This window comes from Lineus longissimus, chromosome 18 (assembly GCF_910592395.1).
Source record: "Lineus longissimus chromosome 18, tnLinLong1.2, whole genome shotgun sequence".
Taxonomy (NCBI): domain Eukaryota; kingdom Metazoa; phylum Nemertea; class Pilidiophora; order Heteronemertea; family Lineidae; genus Lineus; species Lineus longissimus.
The window spans coordinates 136901-153326 of record NC_088325.1 but is presented as its reverse complement, the minus strand read 5'-3'; the positions used below and the strand labels follow the sequence as shown (position 1 = coordinate 153326).

The following is a 16426-nucleotide window of genomic DNA, read 5'->3' as shown; positions in this document are numbered from 1 at the left end:
GGGGTGAATGACTCTTTTCGAAATTTTTCGCGAAACAGTCGCGAAATTTGTCAGTGAAGTGGCCATACGTAGAATGGATACGGGAACGTCGCGAAATTTGCATCTGCCAAAGCTACTCAAAGGCTCTTTGTATCAAATGCAATCTTCTAAAAATAAACAATAATTTAAATTTAACAAACAAACATTTCAACGTTTATTGGAATATTCACAAAACATTCTCATATTTACATGAACACAATAATTATTAATACTGACCCGTTTGATAAAATATCGAGATATTCAGGGAATTGGGGCTTAAGTGAAATACGTCATGGTATGATTATCAATAGAAAATGTAAGGAGCATCATGATTGGTCAAACGACAATATGATAACGGAAATCAACCATACGAAAATGACCTTTCAAATTACCGCCTTATCTTTCATCAAATGAGATTTCATCACATTTTCGGAGACTTGAATTCGTTTTTGTCTGCAACTACGAATTGATAATATGTCCAATTCACTCATAACACGTTACTCAAAATCTAGATCCTGGTGAGAAATGCGGCGTGTAGCTCGGTGAATAAAGATTCTGCGATAGTTTTGGCGGTGAAAGTTGCAAGTGTCCTAAGTTCCTGAGTGCGTGATTTTGTGAATGATAGTCCCAGAACGAGAGCGGGTGGCTTGTCTGCGCCTGCGTAGGAAGTGACGTTGTGGCGTACCGACATGGCGACGGGTCGGCAACTGTTGGAGAAAATGGTGGTAATTCCTGAGTGGGGCATCCAGGGAGTTTTGGCTGTTGTGGAATGCGAAATGGAGGGACGCTATTTGCAAAACGACAGGCACTGTTCTCCATGAGAAATTGTCCGAAGTGTGCTTGAAGTTGCGCCTGCTGGGCATGTGACGTCATTGGGTTGAATGATTGGCTAGGTAATCTGGAATCGTACGGCCAAGTTTGCGCAGGCGGCATGGGGAATGGTGGCAAATAGTTTTGATTGTACGCGACTAAACTTTTCCATAAGAATTTATACGAGTATCTCTTCCCCGGGATCTTGATGAGTATCTGCTTGTCGTAGTAATACCGCAGCGCTCGGCTAAGTTTGTCGTAGGTCATTGCCGGTTTGTTCTTTCTTGCACCCCATCGTCTAGCGAGCTCATCCGGGTCCTTGATGCGGAACTCGCCATGGACGCCTTCCCAGATGATACATTCCGAGTTGGCCGAGTCGGCTAGGAGTTCGAGGAGGAACTGCCACAGTTGGATCTGGCCGCCACCTGTAAGACATAAAATGGATAATTTTAAGGACACGATGAAATAATTTGAATTGCCGTATAGGAGCGGGATGAGATGTTGAAAAAAAAATTATTTGGACTTAGAAATTTTTTCATCCTTCATAGTTGAATTTTTTTCATAAGTTCAAAATTCTGAAAATTTTTTAAAGACAAAATTTTTGAGGGGCTGATGATGTTTCTTAATTTTGTGCAGAAAAAAAAGTGAAAAAAATATTTGGAATTAGAAATTTTGTCATCCTTCAGAGTTGAAATTTTTCATTAGTTCCGGGTAAGATGGGTGAATTTGGTCATTGGGACCGCCCAATCCAGGAGACGTGGTCTGGGTACCAGGGTGGTCGTGTTACCGGGGGCCTTGTAATGGTAATTAGAGAGGAAACCATTCGGGACCGGCGATTCTTGGTCGTCATAGCGGGGTGGTCGCCGACCGGGGTTCCACTGCAGTAGTTTGGGCTCCAGCGCCCAAAACGATACGAACAAAACAACGGACTAGGTGCTTATTTAGAATTGTGGCGTTTTAGTGAAGATAATAAGTCATAACTGATTATGATATTGTAGTGCTGATTTTGTTTTTCTGATTAAAAGAGGCCATCAAATAATATGACAGAGGTAATTTGATACAATAATATCCTCTCCCAGCTGTTTTCGACACGGTACATACTATATTTGTACTCAGGCTATAATTGTACTAATTTAATAATAATTTGAAGTGGTACAACTTTCTCTCACTGATTAGAAAATTCACTTGCCAACATTTATAGATAAAAGAACTCACCACTTTGCTTTAGCTTTACCCCGGGTGGGGAGGGGGTTGTTTTGGTTCTGTTCGGGCTGACTGGGGCCAGATGGACCCACGGCTCGGAGGCTATCATCCTGCTGGTCCCGTTCGAAAGGCGACTGATCCTTCGAGAAAGGATGCTGAATGAGAAAACTTCTTCAGACGTCGATTATTGTCGAGAAGAAGTAGCTATGACGTCATCCAATAGTCGACTATGTCTATTCCAAGATAATCAATAAGTCGAATTTTGCGAATTTCAGTAATCTTTTCGTTGTTCGATTTCGCCCTGGTCCAATTTCTAGCAGTCAGGGCCTTATTTGGCGACCGTCAATCCTCTCGTTCAGAAATAAGCAAAAAACGTCCAAACTTAACGATATAACAGTAGATTCACTATTGGTCAAACTCGTGGTGTCCGGAATGATTTTTCTGATGGGGTTCGAATGTTAGCACGTGCGAGTTGGAACTGGAAGTCTGTCTAATGAACTCCTCTGTCATCGACACCTAATATACCCAAAATATTTCAAAAGGCCCGGGGGTAGGGCTATATTGCGTTGCTCTGATTCGCTGATAAAACCTTCTTTTCAATATGAATTGAGATTTTTACAACCTTTCTTGCTCAGGTGAAAATTGCTTATTTTTTCACGACAAGTTGAACGAATATTTATAAATAACTACTGTACAGGCAGAACAGTGATTTCAGTCATTTTTAAGTTGGAGGTATCCGGCAGTTAATTCCACTTGATTATGCCAAAAACAACGCCACAATTGCTCTACATACAGTACACGTTTTCCTGCTAAAGTTAAATTGAACCAATTTAAAGGATAACGCCGTGTAAAAACTACCTTATCTTATAAAATAACACCATTCGGGTCATTTGCTGCGAACGGCACGCGAAATGTTCGTAGTGAGAACTGAATAAAAGGACACTTATGGTGTTTTTAAAGAGATTGTTCGACTCTCGTATTGTGAAAGGAAAAACAAATCCGGTGTTAGGTACTGAGGTGAAATGAAGCGAGGGGGTTAAATTGTTGTGTAAACAAGAAAGGTGAAAGAGAAACAAGGCCCGCATCAGGAATGTGGAAGTGAGTGGATATTTGTAAACTTTTATTATATTTTGATCTGATGGAAAGTTGGCAAATATTCCTTCCCGGTTTCATGATTTTTGACGAAAGTTTTGTCTTCTATCGAAGTTCTGTTTTGATAAGACGAGTGGCATGAAATACAGTTTACACCAACGAGCACAGAGTCATGTAGAAAGACATGATTTCCTCCGACAAAGATACTGTCCTCGAGTGCGGGGCAGTATTTTCGTGTGAAGTAATTGAGGCCTTATGATTAACGCGTCCTGCAAACGAGCCTTTGAAATCACTGCGACATAAATTTTCGCTTGAATTGCCGGATCATTCATTACATTGGCCAAGCGGCAGGGCTGGCATGTTCGAACGAAATGGCCACTAGATCATCATTAGTTTAGATGAAATATATAATGAATAATTGCAATTCCAATTCATCCAATCATTACAATTACATTTACAATTGAGTGGTGGAACATGAGGGCAGATGCTGGTTAAGTACATCTTGTTCTAGACTCGTCCGAAGTCATTGCGCCTCCGCCAATTTTTTCCTGTCTACCAACACTGCACGACATCACAATCTTCAAAGCATTTTCGCGCCCATTTTGAAATGTAGCCGCAGCTGATCTTGGAAAAAAGCTCAGTAGTGAGCAAATCCTGAGGAAATTTCATGCACGTGAAGTGTGAAAACTCATCGGCAAAGCAGGAAAGGGGAAATGAACAAATTTCTCCACCTGGCCCCGCCCTTTGAAAGTTATAAAATTGGCACTTTCTTAACCCGATTTATAGTTTTCACGCCCAATTTCATGTTTTACACCTAACTTTTGACACGGCAAAACAACAGACGAGAGTTGCACTGGTGACAGGGGAAAACATCGGACCACAAAAGGGAAAATCAGCGGAACACAAGAACAAAATTGTAATCTAAAAACCATTGAACACGGACTTGACAATAAAATCATATGGCTGTTGACTTTTGAGCTTGACCCCAAAGATGTATCCTCCGGTCAAAATTACCATTAAATCCAATTATCAAGAAGTTCTCTTTGAGCGATTCGGCAAAACAGAACTTAAAGAATTTCGTGGTTTGCTTTCTGAATGAAATACCGCCCAGGGATGTGTAGTTTGGGAAGGAAATATGGTAGTGATACATGCTTTATTACATGTCCACGCTTCCTATGTATGTTTTAGTTATTCTGTTCTGATGTGTCAAGCATTTAAGTTAAATACTTATACTTATGAAGAGCGGACTTCGCGTCAACATGTCCCAAATTCAAGACCAAGGACTACAGGTTTTCTTGAAGGTGACTGAAATACCATCCTGGACTTCAGGCACTAATGACCGAGCCTGTGTGACGTGTGCGAGGGAGGGGAGCATACGACTCACTCTGGTATTCGAGGATGCTGAAATGAGTGCTTGACGCCAGAACTCTGTAACGGAGATTGCATTTCAATATCGTGTTCCATCCCACACACGCGTGCTCGCGCATTCTCACATGCATTCCCCACACATATACACGCACACACACACTCACACGGATTTTGTGGAAGCTTCTTGCGGTAATCCGGCGTTTGATGCAGAAAATACATCAGTTGTCATTCATAAAGTAATTCCTTCGTTTGTCAAACTTTTCGAATTTTGAAAACATTAATTAAACCTACATGACAAAGACTAATCAACATCATAATCCTATTAATAAGGGGTCGCATCATCTAATAATATATACTAATCAAGGCCTCATAGAGTCCTTTTTTATTTGACATTGAGGCCCTTTCAGTTCTTCAAACCGTCAGGTCCCGGGAGCGTTAAGTCTGGTGTTACTTCCTTCGAGGATTATCATGAGGAAATCATATTGGATTCCCGCGGAAAATAACCTCTATGAAGTGATATTGAAAAGGGGTTGGCGAGGTCGTCAAGGAAGCCAGGTGAAGGAAATTGTTAGATGGCTGTAATTGGGCACTCGTCGAAATGTTGTCATACCACTGGAAACAGGCTATTAGGCAGGTTTTGCGACCCTAATGAATGGCTCCGAACGATGACGTACGAATACGTCAATGTATTTAATCGACAACGATTTTTGAAGAGTTCCCTTATTCCGAGTGCTAGTAAGTTGGAAAGCCGATTAGCGAGTGTCGTCCAGGACAGACACCACCAGGGTTAGTACTGCGCACTTCGCCATCCGTAAGCGAAACCTCCCTATTGTTCATCGTGAAACTAAAAGTGCTGATCAGAAATTTGCCCAATATGGGAAAGTGTCATCTGACATGCAGTCCTAGGCCCTATTTGACACGATGCGAATCGCATCATTCAAAGCTCAAAGAAGCGATTGTTGTCAGTCACTGCGATGGGCGAGGAAAAGACCTCTTGTCTGCGAGGAAATGGCCAGTTGTGATACAAAATCACCGATCGTTGAACTGGGACCAAATGCACCCAAACGATGCTTACGGCATTCTTTCTTCCAGTCCGCGTCAGCGTCACATTATAAAAAGCAGAGTCAAATTGGTCCATAATAAGTGCTACAAAACTCGTCCAGTTTCGTTAAACCACCCGCAAAATGCCCAAAATAAACAAATATTGCCCGCTACCAGCCAGCAGCTGGGAAACTCCACTGCCAAAGTCCATACGTCAGGTCAATGATTGGACACAATTAACATGTTTTTAACACAAATAACACTGTTCTTAACATTCAAAATCTGCTTGAAAGCATTTAATGACATTTATCTCGGGCCATTTGTTCGCTATCAAAACTTTAAAATCCGTGTAATTTGCGGTTAAATCCGAGACATTTTGGCGGAATTTTCGTGGGAAAAATTCCGAATCGAATTCCGAACAGAGTCCTGGGATCTCGTGCAAAAGTCAACAACTAAATTCATTCAAGAAGTCAAGATATTTGGCGCGAGATTATTTGACAGTGTGATTGGCTGGTAGGCGTGTTTGACTTATTTGTATCTGGATAGACTTCACCCGCGACTTCACCGCGCCAAAAACGTGGACATTTCGGGTCTCGAGTCCGAAGTCGTGATGTTCATCATACATGCCATAACCTGAACCAGAACGAGAATGAGGTGGTGTTTTGACGACGAATATCGCGTTACCTATTATCAGAAACGCAATAAACAAGAACCAGTGCGTCTTCAAAATATGATAAGCCCAGAAACAATGATAAAAAACAAATAACTCGACTCGATGACGTAAACCGGAGACAAAATCACCTCGTTCTCGTTCGCGAATCTAAATCTGAACCTCTCTATTTTCAATGGCATCCATGTGCAACGATCAGGAACAGAACACAAAACAAATGATTTGTTTTGAAAGGAATATGTGGTATTTACTAACATAATGCACAAAACCACATCTCTCAGTGTTTTCTTTGTCGGCGTTCCATGTCAATATGTTTATGACTAATTACGTGTTTTAATCCTGTTGAAAAACATTGGCGTTCTTGTTTTATCTGGATCCGCTGCGTTTGTATAGAGGAACGAGGAGCAGGTTTATTAGCAAAACTGTCGTGGTTTTACACCAGATTTAAGAAGCCATTTTCCCCACCTGTGTTGTTTATCAACTGCGTATCAATTAGCAGTTAATTACGCGTTCAAAAGAGGTATACTCAACACCAATTGTGGCCATGAAAACTATGATCCGATTTGCCGCGAATTTCACGAATTTGGGCCGCGTCGTCATGTTCTAATCAGCCCACCTTCTCGCGCGATTAAGAGCCCTTGTTTACATGTGATCGATGCAAATATAAAACTTAGTAAGTTATATTAATCAGTAGATAATTAACCACGCTGAGAAAATTTGATATGGGTGTTGATGGCGACGATTTTTTAGCCACAAACCCATAGATAGTCACGCCTACTTCCTAGTATCACGTTGTCTGGGACCGCCCATCCTGATACTTCGTTCTGATAAGCTTAGATCCTTCCCGCCATCTCATTATTATTACCAGGTCCACGTGACCCATGTAACTTCCTTGTTCAATAAAGTAGTCAGATAGCATTTAGAATTTACAGTACACACTTCGTTGATTAATGATTCCTTCCTTATCCGAACCCTATTTCCACGTGCTTACGGTACGCTCAATAAGTGAGTGTACTCCCTTCCCCTATTTTATAGTAGGCCTGCTATCCAGCTATCCAGTACACTTGCCATACAGGCATACGCCTTAACCATTGTTAATGAAGGCGGGGACGTTTTGGATAGGGGACGTTTTGGTCCGAGGACGTTTTCCCGTACCCGGGGACGTTTTGGTAAGGGGACGTTTTGGAGTGGGGACGTTTTAACTGGTAAGCCAAAGGTCACCAAGGTCAAGATGGCGCTTCGTGTCCTAGTCGGTGTGAAACGTGTGATCGATTATGCAGTCAAGGTACGCTTTCTTATGTTTTTTCACCCTTATAGTTACTATGGTTGAAGGTCCTCATATCAGTGCTCATTTTGATTGAAGAATAAAGTTGTGTCTCTTTCTCAAACTGCCTCATTCCGTTGCGTTTGTGGTGGTTCGTCGTCTTATGTAGTCCAGTTAGTTCCAGATTTCACCGTCATGCGCCACCTTTTGGCATTGACCTGGTCTTATCTTTACTATTGTCAGTTCCATTCCAGTCATTTTTATATCTGACTTTGACCTGGGATGTTATGCATTAACAGTGACAATCAATCAGTCTCATGGCCCTTTATGTGTTGGCCTGAAAAGCAGACTAGATAAGATAGGTCATCAAAAACCAAGGAAGGGGTGGAGCCTGTAGGCCTATAAGACCCAGGTAGGGAACGAGTTTACAATCCCCGATCACACCCCAAAAAAAGGTCATCGGTTGACTAACCAAGCACCACTGTTCAATGGATTTATAGTTGAATGCGATCAATCGGGGATTCTTTCTAAAGTTTAGCCCCTGGTAGTTGTATGCAAGTATTGTCGTGGCTACTACCTAAAGGGGGTGTATAAATATCCTTTGCTTTTCTGTTTCAGATTCGCGTGAAACCCGACAAGACGGGGGTTGTTACTGATGGTGTGAAGCATAGCATGAACCCATTTGATGAGATCGCAATTGAGGAAGCTGTCAGATTGAAAGAGAAGAAGATCGCCTCGGAGGTGGTGGCAGTATCATGCGGTCCGACACAATCACAGGTAGGATTCTCAAAGACTTCATTCTGTTTTTAGGAGACAATTAGGATTTACTATTTTGTCGGCAGCTTGACTGCAAGTGCCCCCAGGTCAGAGCAAGCTGCTTTGATCTTCCTTTCCAATGACTTGCATCATGTCTCTTTTTGAGGCCTTGGTTTTTTTCACACTGACTATCCATGAAAGTGATACAGTTAACGGGTGAGTAACAATGGAGGTAACAATGAGTGTATATTTTGCTCTTATGCGACGTGTCTGTTATGAAAGATTTCTAAAACATATCTCATTGACAAAGTGTGTTGTTGTCGAGGGCGTGGAATGTGGCAAGAGCATGAAATAGTTGATTTGATTTGATTGCAGGAAACCCTGAGGACAGCATTGGCTATGGGAGCTGACCGGGCAGTCCACGTTGAGATTGATGCCAATTCTTACGCGACCATGCAGCCACTCCACGTCTCAAAGATTCTGGCCAAAGTTGCTCAGGAGGAGAAGATCGATCTTGTCATATTAGGAAAACAGGTAAAAGATAAGAAGCATTCAGATTCCATTTTAACTTATAGTAGCACTTGAAATGTTGCATCTGTCATGGAAAATTTTCAACAAAAACCTAAGTGGAAATTCCCTTTTCATTGGACCTGTTTGAAAATATGGAGCGGCATAATATTCTTCCCCCAGAGGAAGAGATACTCGTTTTGTTGGCCACATGTGGGGAAGTCTTGCTGGTGTGTTCCAATATTCTCCCTGGTCTCTTTTTCGATGTCGAGAGCAGAGGGAGGAAATCCTCTTCTCTCCCTTCCAAAATCTGCACCAATTGTTAGTAACAGTATGCGAATAATTCAAGGTTTGGTTAAAATATCCTCGCCAATGTTCTTTTACTGCTCTAGCTTTGGAATATGGGTTCTGAAGAGTTCTTCTACTCTCCATCATCTTATATATTTTCATCCATCTTCAAATTAGAAGTGCTTATCTGTTTGCAGGCTATTGATGATGACTGTAACCAGACTGGGCAGATGATGGCAGGTCTGCTTGACTGGCCACAGGTAAGAGTACAAAACATTCCTTGATAGAATCAACCAGCATGGCAGGTCTGCTTGACTGGCCACAGGTAAGAGTACAAAACATTCCTTGATAGAATCAACCAGCATGAGGAAAGGAAAGTCTCAACTTTGCTCCGGCATCCAATAAAGGCCTTCCATAGATGTTGAGAGTGTCCATCTCACATCCAATAAAGGCCTTCCATAGATGTTGAGAGGGTCCATCTCACAATGCCAATATTTGAGTTGACGTGTATATGTTGAGGCAATGGGTGATATGAATAAAGACTAGCGAATGCTTTTACTTCAATTTTGTACAGAAAGGCCCTGTGTAAATGTACGCAGAGTTTTAGAAAAAAGCATTTGCTAGTCTTTATTCATATCACCCAATGACTAGGCCATGGTGTTTGAACCCAAGACTATGTGGTTGTGAGTCCGATAAGCTAACCAGCAGACAGTATAAAATGTCTTTGCCTTATTTTCAGGCTACGTTTGCTTCTAAAATGGAGAAGACCAACGGTGACCTGAAGGTGACACGTGAAGTAGATGGTGGATTAGAAACAATACAGGTCAAACTGCCCTGTGTTGCCACGGCTGATCTACGATTGAATGAACCAAGATATGCTACATTACCTAATATCATGGTGAGACTTTGCATTTCCCCTCTTTTGTTGCAGATTTTTCTCTTGTTTATATGGTGACATCCGGCAACTTGCTGCACCAATGAGAAGTTATCTGCCTTGGCATCTCTAATTTCCAATTCTTCCATTCAGAAAGCAAAAAAGAAGCCAATAGCTAAGAAGAAGCCCGCAGATTACGGTGTTGATTTGACTCCACGGCAAGAAATTGTGCAAGTGGTCGATCCACCGACCAGAGAGGCAGGGATCAAGGTGGAAACTGTAGCAGATTTAGTGGGGAAATTAAAAGAAGCTGGAACGATATGAGTTTGAAAATAAGTCGAGGTAGGTTCGAGTTATTTCAAAATATATTTGGTTGGTCTGTATCATGTTGGGGAGATGGTGATAAGCACTGACATTATACAATGTGATAAGCGCTGACATGACCGATGAAAATGATTGCTATCAACTATTTTAGATATGATTTTGTCTGCTTTCAGATATTCTCACCCAAGACCCACGTTGTAGACGATCAACTTTGCATGGACTGGACCCACTAGCACCATCTGCATAGAAATAATAACTTAAGGATTCGATTTGAGTTGATATTCAACACACCAGTTTGTGAATAATTGTTAACGTTAGGATGCGTGATTGAGGTGATTGAAATCGGGGCTAAGGCTTTTGTGTTTGAGGACAAGAATTTAAAGGATATGACTTTGAAATAGTAGGTTTTTGAAAGTTTCTGTGCAGGGCTTGTGATGAGTCCTGTCGGGGCTCCACCTTGTCATCAATAATCTGAAGTTTTGAAATGCTGAGCTGTCAATATGAAGTTATGTGAGCTGTCCATAAGAATGTTGATGGAATTTTTCTGTAATTTGGTGTTTACTGATTAATTATTGAATTCTACTGACTTGTATGTAAATTAGATGAAAGAATGTGAAGAATTTGTACATTAAAAAAGAAATATTCTGTTGGATTGATTATTTGGTTCAAGGCCAAGCACCTCTCCAGCTAAACCAATCTAACGAGGACCAAGTGGTCATGAGGAGTTCCACCCTGCAGTGATCTCTTGAATGTTAGGGCACTAACATTTGAATGGCCTGCATCGGTGTCTTTCACAGGAATTTACTTTGCTCCCAAGAGATTATAGCGACTACTGTTTACGAGAATGAGCTTTCAAGATGTATAAACGGCTTCTTCGTTCTTTGTCCAAAAGGATTGCATTGCTGTATTGCAGGGTTAACACCGATGGACCATCACTGAGGTGCTGCCAGTGCGGACACATATAGAGTTAAATGTCTCGCTCAGTTATAACGCTGTCAAGGATGTGCTGCTGGAATGTCCCGATTGTTCCAATATTGGTCATCTTGGAGTGAGTAGACCCTATACTCGGTGACAATTTATTGGCTGTATATATCTGATTTATGTCTCCTGGGTAAAACTTGGTGAGAAAAATGAGTGATCCTTAATCCCATCTTGCTAGAGTGAGCAGTCCATCTCGATGGTTTAGGAAGCATCAGTGCCATAGCAACAGCTGATATGAAGTCTTTGACGGAGTGCAGCCTCGACACACTAACAGCGGAGATGGTCATCAGATACTTTGAGAAGGACTTTGTGACGATGTGATTCAAAAGAAAACAAATCAGTTGTCTTGTATCACCCATGTAGAACGCGAGTGTAATGTTGTCTTGTACAGCCAAAGGACCCTTTGAAGTTGTGTCAATGTCTTCCCAACCTGACCAGATAACCAGCTGGCAGAGGTTGGTTGTGACGTAGGCTGTCCTGTCGTCTCCAAAGTTCATTAGTGGTAACCTTGGTGTAATTTTTAAGTTGTGTCAAGGTCTTCCGAACCTGACCAGATAACCAGCTGGCAGATGTTGGTTGTGACATAGGCTGTCCTGTCGTCTCCAAAGTTCATTAGCGGTAACCTTGGTGTAATTTTTAGGTTGTGTCAAGGTCTACCCAACCTGACCAGATAACCAGCTGGCAGAGGGTAGTTGTTTCGCGTCAGAGTTTTTATGTTGTGTCAAGGCCTTCACAATCTGAATAGATAAGCAGCTGGCAGAGGTTGATTGTTTCGACATCCCACAGACCATGCTGACAGAAAGATATTGGGATTTCACCAATCGCAATTGCTGTTGCCTGTACCATGACAGAAGACGGACAATAGTGCGATGGCCTTTCATGATTTTGCTTGGGTTGGGGAGTTCCTGGGCTGATAAGGGCAGACATACATTGGGTCAGGTCAAGTATTGGGGTTGAGAAAGTGTTAGGTGTTGGTGCAGGGGGCCTACCCTTAGGATAAATGTGTCTCAATTTCACCATGGCAAACTGACAGCACTTCACCATAGTGAATTAGGACGGTCAAATATTTCACCATGGTGAGCATGGTAAATTCTACATTCACCATGGTGAGCATGGTAAATCTGAGATCTTTTTCGTAAGGGTCATCTCCATCCAAACCAATTCACCGTCAATTGTCCTCTTTTAAGGCAACAAAATTAAGTTAAGGCTACACCACGTGACTATGATCAGCCAATCAAACTCTGAGAATTATTCAAAGTCAGTTCAGTTCGGGAATTATAAATTCGCGGCCGGCCGGCGCGGCCGCAGTCCGAAGACATGTCATGATACACCACAACGGTACAACGGTATGAGATTAATAACGACAACCACAACGGTAATTTTCTGTTGCAAAATGTGCGACGAACTTATTGTATTCTAGATTACAATTTATTGCCAAAATCAGCATTTTATCACTGCAATTCTAATTTTTTTGAAATAAATAAGAAATTTTATAACAGTTTTGTCCCAAGAAGTAGTAATCACAAAGTAAATTTAGCAATGAATAATCTCAAAATATCCACAGTTTTGTAAAGACACCCAAGTTTTCCGATGGCAACTTTCAGTGTTTTGCGATTGTCTAGCAGAGGTAAAAGCTACTTTTTCCTGTGAAAATCACGATGAAAATCAAAACAGAAGTGTGCAAATTAAAGATAAATGTCTACTCTCTCGTTTGAATGACACGTTTTGTAGGGTTCATATCCCCATTTTCCGTTTTTGACAACTAAATTTGCCTTCAAGATGTGACCTTCGTTGTCCTCAATATTTTACAGGCCACAGGGTGTTCCAAAATACTCGAAAACATGATTGGGCTCATGAATGATTGGGCTCTATACAAAAGCCCTGCAACCAAGGCCTGCAACAGTGATTTCGAGACTGCCATCACCAGTTGGCCATCTTCTTTGCATTGTTTTATTTATTTTAGGCCGAGATTCGGTCATATAGTCATGGACATGGATTGGACATTCTAGGCCTATTGTCATGGACATGGACTGGACATTCACATTGGTCAATCATGCAATAGCCTTCCCGGATCCAACCTGGTCTGGGAATAATGATAGGATTGTCGCTTTGATATCTTGTAAGCGGGGATGCCGGTACATCACTGCGTTGGGTGGAAGCATTGTTGAAACAAACCAGGAATATGTTGCATCTGCAGGATCTGGAAAAAGGCCTATTTGCACACACCACTAGGCCTAATGCCAATCTTTTAATGTTTTATTTCCATATTCATTTTTTTTATCATTCTCTTTTGAGGCGTCCAGCAATTGCTGGCCTCGCGTCTCGTCAAGCCAGCATGGGCTGCCACAACTGCTGCACACAAACAGCTGACTATTGTCCCAGCAGCACAGATGGCAACCAAGAGCAGATACAGTGAACCAGGTACACTTTGTTCCATCATTGTAACTTCCAGTTTGATTCCATATGCGACTTCAAAACCTGAATGTACAGCTTCTTTAGTTGGACATCTAACACAAGCAGCATAATTTTAGCCGATAATGACTTTTGAATATCTTCTAACAAAAACTTGTGCATTATGAATTCAGATGCCATTCTTGGGAGTGAAATGTGGAATTGGAAAAGGAAAGATCTTCTTTTTTACAGGTGTGCAGTTCCAGGCTAATTGTTGATAATTGGATTGAAATGAGCTGCTCAGATGATCAAATTTGTTGACATCTAATTTGTCCTCATTTCCTTCAGTTGAATGGGGAGCACCAGAGAAGCATCACCTGCTTCCATCCAAACATTGGGCCATTGAGCGATACCTGGCCACCGGGCTCATCTTCGTCATCCCAGCAGCGTTTCTCTATCCAAACCCTGTCCTTGAATATCTGATGACGGCTGGAGTGGTCCTCCACGCCCATTGGTAAGTACGGGACTTTGATACCCATTTCATGTAGATGTACAAATGTTATTTAATAACCTATTCCTTATTCGGCCAAGGAGGAGGAGGTGTCGATCACATGATGGGGTCTTGCTCAAGGACACAGAGATGTGTCCTCAGACTCCTTGTTCAGTGGCCACATCAAAATAACTTAACCTCTATGCATGGGTTCAAGGGCTCTGGCAGTCTGTGTCCCACACCTCGGGCTTGAAACCACTATACATGGGTTCAAGGGCTCTGGCAGTCTGTGTCCCACACCTCGGTCTTGACACCACTATAATAATAATAATAATAATAATAATTTATTTGATTTAAAGTGCTAAAATAATGGTGCATACATTTTCTAAGCACTGTACATAATATTAAATGAGTACATTAAAAGTGGTGATTTCATGAGGATAAAAAACAGTTTAAAAAACATCCGGAAAATATCAATATTTAAATATATTTAAATATATACATGGGTTCAAGGGCTCTGGCAGTCTGTGTCCCACACCTCGGTCTTGAAACCACTATACATGGGTTCAAGGGCTCTGGCATTGCTACAAACCAAGGGTGTGAAAAAAGATATTGAATGATATTGAGATGTGCCAGACAGCCTCATGAATAACAGTCGACTGATAATTACAATCCTCTGTACCAATGTATCTTTTGTCTCCTCTACAGTGTCCATCTGATAACCTGTTTAGCCATCATTGTATTTAAACTTTGTTAGTCCCCATTTAACCCCATTCCTCATGCTTCTTTCCCCTTCAGTAAAATTTCAATCAATTTAACTTTTCTTTCCAGGGGTCTAGACACTGTTTCCATCGATTATGTTCATCGTAAAGTCCTCCCACCGAAGGTGTGCGAGACACTTGTCCTCAGCATGGGCATCGTGGCTTTCGCTTGTCTATGTTACTTCAACTACAATGATGTTGGCTTCACGGGAGCCTGCAAACTACTCTGGACCTTGGATAAATAGACAGACTCTGCAGTAGACTTTCTTGTACATCAAGTTATATTTTGTTACCTGTAATGTGTTAGAGGAGAAAAAATGTTTAGTTATTATTGCAGTTGTGGGAACTGAGAGTCAAGTATTTCTTGGACTGACGATTTCATTTGAAATATTGTACGATGTGTTAAAAAGTACTTACCGATCTGCTACTGGAATGCGTTTGTTATGAAAGGAGCAGTCCTCCTTATGCTCTTAAATAAGCAGTTTCTTAGAACCTAGTTTCTACTGTGAAGTTATAAAGATGCTGTATTGATCTTGACCTGCAGTCGTCTATATCACTGTGTTGATAGAATATCACACACAGGTGGTTGTTGTAAAACATTTATCATTATTTCTGTGATCTCCTAAAATCATCCTTATTCAATAACTTCTGACCACAACATTTCAGTTACCAGTAGTTGCGTGTATTATTGCTGAGTAAGTTGAACGGCTCATTTGACACGTAGATCACTTGGCTTTGGTGAATCAGTAAAAATCAGTTTCCTGAGAAGAGGTCCCTTGGCTGGCCGGTACTATATGCCAACAGTATAAAGGTGACTATCAATAGGGCCTGGGTGTTGGCTAACATTCCTATTTACATCATTGTACATGTATGACACGCTTATGATTTTCTACATGTGAAGTGCCGCACAAGATGGAATTTAAATCTTTTGTTTTCGGGCACTTGGGTGAAACTAAACAAGTTCTCTGACGATATTCATGTGCTTTGGTTGCATTTCATTGTAATAGAATAGTGCCATTCGTGTATTGTGATGAGACTAATGTCGGTTATGTTGTATAACATAACTGAAAACTAATGTTGAATTGTCATGGTGATCAGTGACAGCTTAAATCATAGCCTGTGTTTTATAGTTTGTAGAAGAGTTGTCACTTGGCTGCAAGTACAGTGTGTTGGAGCTGTTAAAAGTTAAAATGACAATAAAGACAAAGTCACAATTGTGTTACTTTGGTGATCAAACCCTGGACCACTTTACCGTAGTCAATACCCTGAGCTACTACACCACCACGGCTCCTACCAGTAAAACTATCATAGCATGTGCTACATCATAGCATGTGCTACATCATAGCATGTGCTACATCATAGCATGTGCTACATCATAGCATGTGCTACATCATAGCATGTGCTACATCATAGCATGTGCTACATCATAGCATGTGCTACATCATAGCATGTGCTACATCATAGCATGTGCTACAACTTGTCCATGGGTTGTTCATCATAATATGCTTTTTCATGTCAATGATAATAAATTATCCTAGTTATTCAACATGACATGTTCTTAGTTGATCTGGAAATGAAATTTGGTTTG

The 16426-nt window shown here is 41.3% G+C and overlaps 3 protein-coding genes across 3 annotated transcripts; 2 read left to right on the top strand and 1 right to left on the bottom strand.

The window, feature by feature from the left end:
- Window positions 1-519: 519 nt before the first annotated feature.
- Window positions 520-2140, bottom strand: LOC135502577 (transcriptional regulator ERG-like). The gene is made up of 2 exons (XM_064795526.1): window positions 2044-2140; window positions 520-1253 (listed from the first exon to the last, which is right to left on the bottom strand). The coding sequence occupies exons 1-2, from the start codon at window positions 2138-2140 to the stop codon at window positions 520-522; spliced, it is 831 nt and encodes a 276-aa protein (XP_064651596.1).
- A 5242-nt stretch (window positions 2141-7382) lies between these two features.
- Window positions 7383-10855, top strand: LOC135502312 (electron transfer flavoprotein subunit beta-like). Its single transcript, XM_064795035.1, has 7 exons — window positions 7383-7487; window positions 8085-8243; window positions 8598-8756; window positions 9215-9277; window positions 9757-9915; window positions 10045-10233; window positions 10389-10855. Exons 1-6 carry the CDS (start codon window positions 7434-7436, stop codon window positions 10213-10215), a joined length of 765 nt encoding a protein of 254 aa, XP_064651105.1. The 5' UTR covers window positions 7383-7433; the 3' UTR covers window positions 10216-10233; window positions 10389-10855.
- Window positions 10856-12748: 1893 nt separating this feature from the next.
- Window positions 12749-16384, top strand: LOC135502282 (succinate dehydrogenase [ubiquinone] cytochrome b small subunit A, mitochondrial-like). Its single transcript, XM_064794982.1, has 4 exons — window positions 12749-12823; window positions 13492-13617; window positions 13936-14101; window positions 14909-16384. The coding sequence occupies exons 1-4, from the start codon at window positions 12787-12789 to the stop codon at window positions 15081-15083; spliced, it is 504 nt and encodes a 167-aa protein (XP_064651052.1). The 5' UTR covers window positions 12749-12786; the 3' UTR covers window positions 15084-16384.
- The last annotated feature ends 42 nt before the right edge of the window (window positions 16385-16426 follow it).

Excerpts from the sequence above, each read along its gene's own strand:
- LOC135502312 (XM_064795035.1), top strand. The coding sequence starts at position 7,434 with ATGGCGCTTCGTGTCCTAGTCGGTGTGAAACGTGTGATCGATTATGCA. Across the intron at positions 9,278-9,756 it reads GTCTGCTTGACTGGCCACAG|GCTACGTTTGCTTCTAAAAT; the intron begins GTAAGAGTACAA and ends CCTTATTTTCAG. Across the intron at positions 9,916-10,044 it reads CTACATTACCTAATATCATG|AAAGCAAAAAAGAAGCCAAT; the intron begins GTGAGACTTTGC and ends TCTTCCATTCAG.
- LOC135502282 (XM_064794982.1), top strand. The coding sequence starts at position 12,787 with ATGGCAACTTTCAGTGTTTTGCGATTGTCTAGCAGAG. Across the intron at positions 13,618-13,935 it reads GAGCAGATACAGTGAACCAG|TTGAATGGGGAGCACCAGAG; the intron begins GTACACTTTGTT and ends CATTTCCTTCAG. Across the intron at positions 14,102-14,908 it reads GTGGTCCTCCACGCCCATTG|GGGTCTAGACACTGTTTCCA; the intron begins GTAAGTACGGGA and ends TTTTCTTTCCAG.
- LOC135502577 (XM_064795526.1), bottom strand. The coding sequence starts at position 2,140 with ATGATAGCCTCCGAGCCGTGGGTCCATCTGGCCCCAGTCAGCCCGAAC. Across the intron at positions 1,254-2,043 it reads GGTAAAGCTAAAGCAAAGTG|GTGGCGGCCAGATCCAACTG; the intron begins GTGAGTTCTTTT and ends TATGTCTTACAG.